At 36.8% G+C, this 13619-nt stretch overlaps 1 protein-coding gene across 2 annotated transcripts in view; it reads right to left on the bottom strand.

The window, feature by feature from the left end:
* The window catches only part of ARMH3 (armadillo like helical domain containing 3), a 151998-nt gene that overhangs the window by 59907 nt on the left and 78472 nt on the right, over nt 1–13619 (bottom strand). For both annotated transcript variants that reach the window (XR_012510150.1, XM_074373730.1), the window contains exon 23: nt 10548–10623. Coding sequence is in view for 1 of the 2 variants with exons in the window: in XM_074373730.1 (XP_074229831.1) it covers nt 10548–10623 (76 nt within the window). In the remaining variant the exon portion in view is untranslated. The remainder of the gene's footprint in view (nt 1–10547; nt 10624–13619) is intronic.

Here is a 13619-nt window from a genome sequence, read left to right as displayed (position 1 = left end):
AAGACTACTTTTTAAAGTATCTTAGATATGGGGTGAAAAAGGGAAAGGAATTAGGGAGCTAAACTATGCCTATTGATTCCACTTGTGGCTAGGCTTTATATAAGTTACAATTAGAAACCAGCATTTTATGAACTAAACCATGATTAAATGTCTACATTACCTAGCAAGAGTTCCTTTTGGGGAAAAAACAAAACAAAACAAAACAAAACAAAACAAAACAAAACAAAACAAAACAACCTTTCCTCAGGTGAAAACAAAATGTTTCTTCTTTTCTTAGGATCAATAATAATTAGGGAGCAGCAAATTCCTAAGGGACCAGGGACAGTCGTGCCAGCAAAAGCAGGCCATCTCCAGAGAGCCAGAGGATGGAGACAGCTGGCTGGGCAAAGGCAAAAGCCCAGGAAGGACAGGCTCTGGACTGCTGTAGACTTTAGCCCCGCTTCCCATTCCTATGACCCCATTTCATAATAAGTCAACTGGAAATACCTTTCCTCCTGACCTGCTAAGACAGAGCTGCAATTCTACATCACCTTGACTGCCCCTCTGGTTCTCAACTCCCAGTATTTAGAAAGAGTTGTAAAACTAAGGAAGCAGTGACAGAAAGAGAAGAATAAAGAAATGCTCCTAAAACCACAGTCTTCTAAAGAAAGAGGCCCAAATCTATCTCCAACAAACACACCACACTTCCTCTCATTCACTCTCTTTCTCTTCACAGGTTTTGGATGCTTATCTAAAGAAACTTTAAATAGCATATGGTAGGTCCTGCTGGTTAAAAGATTAGCTAAAAAAAAAAAAATTAGCAGAATATAAAGGTCATATATCAGATGGCTCATTTCAGATACTCATTAAAAAAAGTTAATGCTAGGTTTAATGCTGAAGTTAACTTACCACACCATAAAATTATAGGTAGGAGATCCAATTAACTACCAATGGGACAAGTACAAACCAAAGGCCTTTGCTATATAAATATATATTTACAGAAATAAAGAATGTTATAAGACTGCAGACCTAAAGAGAGAGGAGAGAATTTGCTCTCCTGCCACATGGGGGCCATTCATTCACACATCTGGGACCAAGGGCTAGAATATTCTGGTACAAATTGCCAATCAGACATTTTTCTTCCGGTGCTCTCAGCAATTTCATCTGCTACTGTCTGCTCAGAACAAAACCCTTCCAACTTACCTCAAGACCCTGTACTCTTAATTATCTTAGTCACCAGGAAGCAGCTACTTCATTATCACTGGCTCAGTCACAAAGGCAGTCCCTGTAAGCCACCTCCAAAAGGCTCAAGTAAGTAATTGGCACAATTCATTACAAGAGAAAAAATGTCAATGTAATTAACAAGCAAAAAGATTAAGTGTTTGCCAAAACAACATTCAAAATAAGGTCACTAGATACATATAAGATCTTTCCCAACTAACTCACAATTACAAGGTTCCCTAAGTTGGCTGCTCACATTTCTATAAAATACTAGCCTTTACAAAGGGTAAGGGCCCCATGTCTAGGAGACCTCAAATGATACTGTCAGATCATGCACCTAGAACCCCCCAAGGAGATCCTTCTATTTCACATTCCAGTAGCTTGATTCAGGATAGAGGGCTGAGCTCAAAGTTGACTCCTTTTCTCCTAGGAGTCATACTCCACAGACAGTCCCTTATCTGAGTCAATAAAAACAGGCCACAATCAGCAGCCACTACCTTGCTGCAAGAAAATGAGATACACGCAAAAGATAGGGGGCAGGACGAGAATATCTTCCACAAACCAATACTAACTCCAGACATAAAAGAACACACCTAACAACTCTTTCATGCACTCCACATCAAACTACTGTGTACCTTCTCTCAAAAATTATATACCTCCAAAACAACTGTTCCCTAATTAGTCCTTTGATTTTTGTACCTGTACTCTTTGTTATAAAGCGCAACATGTAGGCATCAAGAGCCAATGAGCTCAGATTGCTCACATTTTGAGTAAAGAAAAAGAAACAGCTATGGGCTATTAGCTCACCAAAGAATAAAGGCAGGATCTAGAATGCTGTATTTAACATTTACATGTGAGAAAATCTCTCACAAAGGAAATACATGTATCTAAACTCTAAATACAGAATTTTCTTCCACTATCATCTAGTCCTAGTTCCAGACACAAAAAAGTGGAGAAAACTGGGGTCCTGTTTTTAATGTAACCTCATTTTCTCAGGAAGTATGTGAAATTCTCCCTTTTAGTGCGTTTTTTGGCAAACACAGTTTACTGAAGTGAATGCTGCATATATGTGTTATTTAGAGCTACATAAATGTAATGTTTCTATATCTCACTGAGATTAAGTTATTATAAATTTGAACAGCTTCTAATTCTAATAAGTTAAGGTGTATATGGTAAGCCTTAGAGCAACCATTAAAGAAATAGTGAAAAAAAAACATTAAATAAATCAAAGTGCTACATGAGAAAATCTTCACTTCATGAAAAAGAAGGCAGTAAAGAAGGTACAGAGGAACAAAAAAGACCAGAGGCACACAAAAAACTAGAAGTGAAATGGCAGACATAAGTCCAATTATATTAATAATAGCATTAAATATGAATGGAATAAACAATCCAATCAAAAGGCAGTGATTATCAGACTGGATAAAGTATATAATATCCAATGATACGCCACCTACCAGAGACACATTTTAGACTCAAAGATACAAACAGATTGAAAGTAAAACAATGAAAAAAAAAAGATATGCCAAGAAAGAAATGAAGGCAGAGACAATTCAACAATAAAAACTGAAGACTTCTATACCCATTCTTTAATAATGGATAAAACCAGGCAGAAGATCAACATGAAAATAGGAGACTTGAACAGCACTATGTATCAATTATACCTAACATAGAAAAATATACTCAACCATAGCAGAATATATATTTTCCTGATGTGCATATAGAACATTCTCCAGGATAGTTCATATGTTAGGCCATAAAACAAACCTCAAAATTTTTAATTAACAGAAATTATACAAAGTATTTTCTAGGATCAAATTTCTTTCCATTGTTGATTCCTAATTTCATTCTACTGTGGTCACAGAATATATACCTTGTATTATTTCTATCATTTAAAACTTATTGAAGTTTGTTTTATGGAAGAGCAAATTAAGCCTAAAGTAAGCAGAAGGATGGAAATAATTAAACAAGAGTGGAAACCAATACAATAAAGAATAGAAAAACAAAAGAGAAAAATTAATGAAACCATGCTTAGTATGCACAAGGTCCTGGGTTCAATCCCCAATACCTCCATTAAAAAAAACCAAAAAACTGCAAAAATACTCCCACAAAGCAGTACTGAGAAAATGCAAAAAAGCCAAAGTTGGACTCTTACCTTACACCATATAAAAAACTTCACTCAAAATGGATCAAAGACCTAAATGTAAGAGCTAAAACTATAAAACTCTTCAAGAAACATAAGGGAAAAGCTTCATGACTTGCACTGACAACGAATTCTTGGATATGATACCAAAAGCACAGACAACAAAAGAAAAAAATAATAGGTAATTTGGAATTCACCAAAATTAAAAACTTTTGTGCATCACAGGACACTATCAATAAGATGAAAAGGCAATCTATGGAAAGAAGAAAACATCTGTAAACCATGTATCTGATAAAAGATAGATCAAGGATACATAAAGAATTTCTAAAACTCAACAACAACACAACCCAAATTAAAAATCAGCAAAGGACTTGAATAGACCTTTCTCCAAATAAGCACAGGAGAAGATACTCAAAACAACCAGTAATCAGGGGAATGCAAATCAAAACCACAATGAGATACACTTTACACCCATTAGGATGGTTATGATTTTAAAAAATAGAAGATAACAAGTGCTGAGGAGGCTGTGGAGAAACTGGAACCCTTGTGCATCATTGGTGGGAATGTAAAATGGTGCAGCTGCTGTGGGAAAAGGTATATGATTCCTCAAAATATTAAAAATAGAATTACCATATGATCCAGCAATTCTACTTCTGGGTGTATATACCCAAAAGAAGTGAAAACAGAAAGCAAATATTCTCAAATATTTGTACACCAATGTTCACAGCAACATTATTTACAACAGCCAAAAGGTGAAAGCAATGCAAGGGTTCACCAGTGGACAAATGGATAAACAAAATGCAGTGTATACTTACAATGGAATACTGAATTTGGTCTTTAAAAAAAAAGCAAGGAAATTCTGATATATGCTACAACATGGAAGAACCTTGTGGATGTTATGCTAAGTAAAACAGCCGGTCACAGAAGGACAAATATTGTATAATTCCTCTTATATGAAGTTCCTGGAGTAGTAAATTCATAGACACATAAAAGCAGAATGGTGATTGTCAGGGGCTGGGGGGAGGAGGAAATGAGGAATTATTGTTTAATGATACAGAGTTTCAGTTGGGGGAGATGAAAAAGTTCTGGAGATGGCTGGTGGTGGTGGTTACACAACAATGTGGATGTACTTAATGCCACAGAACTGTAGACTTTGAAATGGTTAAAATGATAAATTTTATGTTATGTATATTTTCCCACAATTATTTTTTCAAAAAGCAAAGTGGAAAAAGACCCCAAGGGAATTTCAGGTTGAGGTAAGGAGGGGTTTTATAAGCTAAAGTCACACTCACCTAAAATCACAGCAGCCCCAACAAAAAAAATCTTAATATTTCATTATAAATATCTGAATTTCCTAAACCAAAACTTCTTTACTGCACTGCAGTTCACCAAGCCCAGATATGACCTAATGCAAAACCTCACTTTGCAGCATAAACCAAGTTAAGGCAAAACAGATGATTAACCACATGGGATTCAGCGTTTGGTTTTTCATTTCTAGCTGTAGTCTTAAGAGATTAGAGAACAGCAACTATTAGAATAATATGTAATGTTCCCAGCCACTGGGGAAACGGTATTACAGCAGCCTCATTTTGGTGCTTTGTGTTAATCTGCATAATGCTTTTCATTCTCTGTAATGGGAGATCTGCAGGGTCTGATTAACAGAAAAAAAGGTCATTACTGATCAATTTTAACCCCAAGGATAATCTGAGCCTGCCTGCCACTTTAGAGCAGACAACTGAACTAGGTTATATTCATGTACTCCTTGTTACTCAAGAGTCATCAGCCCAACGCCTCTACTCCTATCATTAATCCCTTTAGCCCACATTTACTTCTCACTAGCCTAAGTTGCATCCTTCAGTTGAAGTGCTTGACATCAAACTGCTCCTCCTCTCAACTTGTCAGTATCCATTCTGATAAGAGAGCTGTGACTAAGAGGCAAATTTTGTAGCCCAAAAAGGTCCATGGGCAAAGAGATTTGGGGGGATTTTGCCTGGCTAAGACCTTCCATTCCCTTCCCAACCCTAACTCTGTGGTCATCAACCGTGAGTATACTCTCCTAGATTACTCCCTGAGGGTGTCCCCACTTCCCCTCCCTGTGACATTCAGAATTCTATACCCAGCCCATTCCAAAAGTTGTTATTCTCAATAAACCCCTTTATCTAGAAGCTGCCAAGAGCTTTTCTTATTCCTTAAACTCCCCCAGCTAAGTGTACATTTAAAGTATCCCTTCTTTTTTTTTTTTTTTTTTTTGAGGGAGTATTTTTAGGGTGAAGGAAAATAGCTATATAAGCACATAAGAAGGAAGAAGGGGGCATGTCAGCATTGGAACAAAAAGACATGGAGCAAACAAGGGGACAACAGGGAAATTCACTAGGTGAACAATTAAGAGACTTACAAAGATACACTAAATTCTCATTCCAAACCCCAGGCTAGTCACAATGCCAGCAATATCTAAGTCTTTTTTTTTTTTTAATCGAGGTATAATCAGTTTACAATGTTGTGTCAATTTCTGGTGCACAGCACAATGCTTCAGTCATACATGGATATACACATATGCATTCTCATATTCTTTTTCACTGTAAGCTACTACAAGATATCAAATATAGTTTCATGTGCTATACAGTATAACCTTGTTTATCTATTTTATATATACCAATCAGTATCTGCAAATCTCGAACTCCCACTTTCTCCCTACCCACACCCCTCCCACCTGGCAACCACAAGTCTGTATTCTATGTCTGTGAGTCTGTCTCTGTTTTATATATAAGTCATTTGTCTTTTTTTTTTTTTTTAAGAAAAACTAAACTTTATCTTGATGTATTCCAAATGAAGAGAAAAACTAATATATAATCAAACTTCAAACTTTATCCACCTTAAGAAAATTACAAATCAGGAGAAAAACCTATTTGCAGTGATTCAGCCACTATTTCTGTGAGCAACCAGAGAACAGGATTGTGAACATGGTGCTAATAAAATGCTCATTAAGCGAAAAGCATTAAGACGTTAACTTGAAGAGATTCATTAAGGGCTTCAAATTACTTACCTTGAAAGTTGTTTGGTTAGATGAAGGTCAGATTTTAGTCTAACATTCTTCTTCTCTTTTGACTAATTAGATTAATAGTCAGCAGACGTCTTCCCTAAAGTACAGGACCTCACTGGAGTAGCCTGCTAAATGGTGGCAGGAAATATTTAACACAGAAGTCTCCAAGCAAAACTTTCAAATGTTTTCCTTCCAGTCCTGCACATGACCCCTCAAGAGTATTTTTCCTTTGTGGATCAGGAGATCTGTGAAGGCAGCTGAAGTAACAATTACCCCAAGTGGAATTTTAAAGGTGGAGCAATACTATTTTTTCTCATGGCAAAGCAATGGAACAATCTTCTGAAGGGGAGAAACAAATATAGAACCCTATAAATTAATGGCATCAAGTGTTTCAATAAAAATAGCAGTTTCTAAGCAGCTGCATTTTAAGAATCTCTCTGAAGGATCAAATAGGAAGAGAGAGACAAATTGTTTAAACACAAATAACTGTGACAATTAAGAACTAGCATGACTAAGTCACAAAAGACAAGTAAAAAGAAACAGACTGACACTTGAGCAAATTAGGCTTCCAAGCAAGTGGAAGAAGTACTTTTAACTTTCACTGTCACAATTTAAACTCCAAAGTACAGAAAGGTATGCAGAGAAAGTGCTGGTGAGATATTATGTTAGGGTTGCCATTACTTGCATTGCATTCCGGAAGATCCCAAAGACATAACTTATAGCTGTCATCAACTGGCAAACCAGTCTCAGAGGCTCTCCCAGCTGTTAGGTGTCTGAAAATTTTGCATGCCACCCAATCCCTTCCCCTGACTATCAGAAAACACACTACAGGAGAGGTGGCTAAGAGTTTGTTCCCTCTGCTTTAGAAATCCTTTCCAAGTATGGGAACAGCACAAATAACCTTTATAAACAATAAAAGAAAATGTTACATATCATCACAATTTTACTACTAAGACTTTATATACTCTGTCCTTGATATTAACTTGGTAGCCAATAGTTAAATATCCCATGGTATCCCTGGGAGACTCATAAGTCCAAATTTCTAACAGTCTCTTGTTTTTTAAGCCATCCAAAGTTATTAGTGTCATGGATGTACAACCCAAGGCTCTGAAGGAGCAAAGAAACAAAGCAAAGGAGCTGAAGGCAGCACTCATTACTGCTGGCTCAGTGGAATCAGACTTCTTAGGCATACCACTTTTTTTGCCCTCAGCTAAGAAAATACTGACTCAGAGAAAATACTAACTCAGAGTAAAGAATACTCCCTGAACCACCCTCATTCAAAGCATCAAAGCCTACCTACAAAGAAAAGCAAATACCTTTTAAGGTTAAGGGTAACATCTTAACTTTTATAGAAGGGATAAACGAAGACATACTTAGGAAATATTTTTAGGAAGGCTCAAAATGCTAACCCTGAAAAATGGTATGGCAACTCCTCAAAAGATTAAACAAAATTACCATATGATCCACCAATTCCACTTCTGGGTATATGCCCAAAAGAAATGAAAGCAGGAACTGAACAGATATTTGTACATCCATGTACAAATAACCAAAACACAACAACCAAAAGGTGGAAGCAACCGACTTGGGGTTTCATCACTGGATGAATGGATAAACAAAATGTGGCATATACATGCAATGGAATATTACTCAGCCTAAAAAGGAAATTATGACACATGCTACAACAGGAATGAACCTGAAAGACATTATGCTAAGTGAAATGACCAGTATTTTATAATTTACTAAGTGCTTTCATAAACATTACATTATGTAATTCTCACAATCACTTCCCTGTAAAACAGTTAATATCATCATGACTTTCATCTTATAGATAGTTGGAAGAGGTCTAGAGAAGATAAATAACTTACTCAAGGTCACACATTAAGAGGTATAGACAAAAAATTTAAAACCCAGTTCCTCTAATTCAGATTCCAATGCTCCTTTCAATATATCATGCTGAGACTTCTGATTACCTCCACAGTAGCGTTTGATGCAATTCTACGGAAGAAGGCATTATGGTATAGAAGAAAGAGCCCTGGACTTGGATTTAGAAGACCTATGATTAACTCTCAGCTTTGCCACACAACAGTTGTGGGACTTTCTGCAATTTACAATATCTTTAAGACTCAGTTTCCTCATTAGTAAACAGTGTATTTTTTAAAAGTTTATAATATACTCTACTTTGTAGAGTTTGATGATTGAAGAAGACAGCAGTATATGAAAGAGTTGCACAAAGGTAAGCACTTATTAAGTGAAAGCAAATATTAAAAAGGAAAAGAGTAAACTTTTGCAGGCTTAGTATCACCAATATTTTCCCCTGATCTGGCCTCAGTGTGGTAAGTGACATTCGAACACATCTTTCCAGTAATCTCTGGAAAAAACTGACTGGATCTTTGAACTTTCGCCATATAGTCCAAGTCTATTTCATTAGCAACAGTGAAGGTGATGTAATTATTCTCTGCAGCAAGTTCATCAAAAAAAGTCTAAAGAATGAAAATGAAGGTATAGGCCTGACAGAGACTTACAAAGAGAAGGAAGAGGTCATGGTTATGGGCATCTACTCAAAGCTCAGCCCATTTCTTTCTGGGCTATTCAGAAAAAGGACAGGACAATAGCTTAAATCAGCTGCTTGATGGCCCTTGGGAAGAATAAGGACAGCATCCAAGCCAAAAGCCACCGAAAGGAAAAACAACAAAGTAGGAGATAAAGCAAGCATAAAGGAATGTGATCAAGGAAACAGGCCCCAGATGAAAAGGAGCTGCCTGGAAAGCCCAAGCAAATACATGAATAAATAAACACAACATAAATTATACCCATATGCACTTCATACCCTAGCCCAGAATCTGGTGCTTCTTTCAAACACCCACATTTGTCATACTGCTCTTGGGTCACAAAGGGATATTTGGTAGAAGGCAGTTTGTAATTCCTGATTCTTACAGAAAGTCACATTTATCATAAGGTCTTACTACAGTAACTGGTTTATTTGCTAGATGAAGATATGCATTTATTTGTGAGATTTATGAAGCTGTGTTTGCTATAAAATGTCTCTGGGGTCAGGTAAGGCAGATCAACCTTCAGTGCAATCTTGTTAGCACATCTCACCCCCATGCTCCCTCATCCCAGCCCTCCCAACACACATTTCACACTTTTTCTTTTGTTCCCAGATGTGCCAAACACTGTAGTAAATCATTGCAGGGACAGGGCATTTTACCTTTAAAAAATAAATAAATAAATAAATAAATAAATAAATAAATAAATAAATAAATAAATAAATAAACCAAACCAAAACAAAATAAAGCAAGAAAAGAAAAACACAGAAACAAACACTGAATCCCAGCTCTGGCACAAATTAGAATCTATACCAAGTTGTATATGTGAACTACTATTATTACCGGGAACTTCTGGCAAGGCATATATCTGGAGCTAATTCAAGTTTCCCCATCTGTTGGATTTGCCTCTTCTACTCAGTGTTAATTTTTCAATTGTTTGCAAGAACAACTTAATAACTGTTGAGAAAATGAAAAATGATAGGCACAAGAGGAAAAAGGAGTGTAAGAAAAGTCAGCTTTGGGTTTCATAATACTGAAAGCACATTCTCTCAATTTACAAACAGCTCACGCCTGGAGTGTGTGCTACTTTCTCAAGACCCTAAACCAACTTCGTGTCTGACTCAATTTTATCCAATATATACAGCACTCTGTAATTGCCTTGCTGTTTCATAAGGAACCTAAAATGACTTAGCCCCATGAGCTCCATTTGGCTCTGTTTACCACAAATAGAAATAGCCATGTTAAGCAAAACGTCAAAGTTCCAGATCCCCATGAGTCATTCATTGAGCTCATGGAGAACAGCAGAAAAAATTTCCAGAGAAAAGCTTTCCGATGGCCTATACACAGAAAACACTTTGGCAACAAAGATGCCTGAAAATGGCTTGCAACCATCTCTTGGTAAGAAAATCCAGAGTAGCAAACACTGTGAGCTATTTCAATATGACAAAATGAAAGTCACATGCACTCCTGCTTTTCTTGATCAAGTACGACAATTTCTTTCACTCCTACAGACATCAAGGCTTAAAATAGTAGTGGTGTTCAACACACTCCACTTAGAAAGGTACAATAAACCTCAGGATGAGCCAAGGAACTCTAAAAGAGATAAATTCTCATCCCTTACCTGATATTAACCAACGCGTGGGTCACCTTGCTAGCTGCTTCTTTCCACTGGCCTGCATTGGTAGAAAGCCTCAGGACTGTAAAGAAGGAAAAAACAAAGATGTGTCAGACCCCTGGTATAAAACACAAATGTAAGGATCAAAGACACATCTCAGAACAGCACTATTAGAATAACCAAACACAGCCTGTGCCAATCTTCTAGTTAAGACATCCTCATCCTGGAGAAAAATATAAGAGCTATTCTCAACTATTTTTATAGGGTATTTTTTTTTCCTCTTTTTTTTTACTTTCTATCAAAATATTCTACTCCTCCTCTACCTTGGGTTCCCCTCCCTCCACTCCCCACAAACAGGTTTCCACACTTAGTTTTTGCATCCATTTAAAATCTACATTGGGGTGATGTGAGGGTAACCTGACTGCCACATTAATCATTTCCCCAATGGCTGGGGCTGATTTAGCTGAATTGGCCAGCTGAGTAAGTGCCCCATCCTGCACCACATATAGTATATCTTTCTCCTAAAGGTTTAAGGCTGGGTCAAACAGGATAAATAACCTTGCCAGATATAGGATGGTAATGTTTCAATCAAGCAGTAACCAGTTTTAGTTCCTCTGACTTAATCATGTGACCTGCAACATGAAACAATAGAAAAAGTCTTTCCTTCTCTGACCAAATTCTCTTTTCCACACTTACTCACAGGAGGAGGAATGATAGAAATACATATCATCATATCCTCTATCAGCTATGAGCTTCAGGACCACACACACAGTAGCTACACTATTTTAGAAAAGAGACAAACAAGCACAAACATATGGTGGGCACTCCAAGTACATGTTTTTAATGAACAAATAAGTAACAAGCTAAATATGTAGACAGTTTACTATGTACCAGGAAATGGACGAAGGTTATATGCAATATAACATACTTACGAGGAAACTGAGACTCACAGGAGACAAGTCATTAATTGATCAAGTTCATTCATAGAGTTGTAAGCAATGCAGCTGGGATTTAAACCTGGAGGGAATGAATCTAGAGCCTACACTTATACAACAAGTGGTTAAGAGTATGAACTCTGAAGCCAAATGTCAGGGTCCAAGTCCAGCCCCTGCCACTTACTTGAGAGTAATAGTAACACTTATATGAAAGGACTATCGTGGAAATCAAAAAAGTCACTGTATATAAAGCCTTGGATCAGTGTCTGGCACATAGTAAATGCTATATAAGTATTAGCTATCATTAATTTAAATAAACTGCCTCCCAAACAAATAAATGAATGTACCCGAGACTTTCCCAAAGGAAGGAAAGCAGAGCCTAGCCAACGTTAAGAAATCTGTAACCAATCTGCGTAGCTACTTTACATTTGAGTACCATCACTACCTGCTCCTGACCAGTGTTCCTCTAGCAAGAAGAGTAGTAGCAGCAACTCCACCAGAGGGAGGGCCTATGGCTGTAACAGGGAAATAAAACTCGTCTCGCTGCTCTGCATCTGTTCCAGCAATACCCCATTTTTATAAATTCATGCAATTTTATGAAAGAGAAAATGGAAGCCTTGTTAAAACATATTATCAGAGCGCTGCTTTTCTGATTTACAAGATTTCATGCAAGGGAACTTGGTATAGTTCCAAGTTAGAGCTCTACGGTCTGAACTCAGGTTTCACCCATTGCATATGCAAATTTACTCATATAATGAACAAAATTGTTTCAGCAGGTCAGATGTATTTTTTTTTCAACTTAATCCAAAAACTGTTTAGATGTGTTTGTTTTCCACTGGATACTCCACCAAATCATAAATTCTCTGATGGTGAGGATCTAACATTTACGGAACTGAGCTGAATTTTCCTCTCCTTACCTCAGAGAAGTATTTAACTCTGCCCATGGATTATTTCTCTGTAACATCCTGTCACTTCTGTTCCTTAGTGAACAGGTACCCAGATGACCTCATCACTGTATTTCCTTTGGAAACGCCATAGGCTTTTACGTTCTTTTCTAAGTTACCAAATTTAAACATAAAATTATTCCAAAATGTCATAAAAGCCTCAAGCTAAGGTTATCATTTATGTAGCAAATTATGGTACACAAAAATAACATACTATGCAGCCAGTTTAAAAAGAGACTTAAGTAATAGCAAAAACTAGAAACAACCATAATTTCCATGAAAAAAAAGAATGGTTAAATAAACTATATCCATACTATGCAAAAAGAGAAAGAGACTTAAGAAAACTACAAAAAAAAAAAAGGAAAAATTTTTATGATAATTTGTGTTTTCCTAACACAAAATAAGACAACATGATTACAACTATGTGAAACTATGTTTCACTATGTAGACTAATATACAACTATGAAAATAGTGGTCATACTAGAAAGATTGTAATTTTTTTCTTTAGTATTGGTAATTAGCTTTTTTTAAATAAAAAAAATTTCAACAAAATATGATATTATTTATGGCTCAGGGCAGCTCCTGTTAAGTCCATCCTATTCAGTGGATGTCACTGCAGTACATTAATGCCACAGAAATATTAAACATGTGCTTTCCTCTTCTAGCCATGAATGGAGTAACAAAGACATAATTAACTCTCCTACCTTAAACAAAAGAAAACTAGACAAAATATATGAAACAATAGTTATCAGACTCTGGAAAACAGATATACAGAACTGTGATCCCTGAAGAAGGGAAACAAATAAGGTGAGCCCTACATTATCCCACCTTATTGCATGGAAAAGTTTCTGGCCTGCAGGGCAGGGAGGAGGAACCTAAACAGAACCCAGAAGTCTTGCCAAGTCAAAGATATAGAGATTGCAATTGGAAAGGCCAAAGCACCTAGAATTTGTGGGGCAGGGTACTGTAGAGGAGGGGGTTTGACAGGGAACTCTAGAAGTCTGTAGAAGGTTTGTCTTACATCTTTTGCTAAGCGCTGATCTGCAGATAGAGAAGAAACTACCCAAGGCTGGGGCAAAGAACCACTGGAAAACAGAAGAAACTGTGGAGCTCGTAGAGGGCTCCACTAATTAAAACAATTTGTGTTTTTACCAGCAAGAGTGGGAAGACCTACTAATACGTGGGTTATCAGGCAGACT

This window comes from Camelus bactrianus, chromosome 11 (genome assembly GCF_048773025.1).
Source record: "Camelus bactrianus isolate YW-2024 breed Bactrian camel chromosome 11, ASM4877302v1, whole genome shotgun sequence".
Lineage (NCBI taxonomy): Eukaryota > Metazoa > Chordata > Mammalia > Artiodactyla > Camelidae > Camelus > Camelus bactrianus.
The sequence above is the reverse complement of the archived record's forward strand: the minus strand, read 5'-3'. Positions and strand labels throughout refer to the sequence as shown.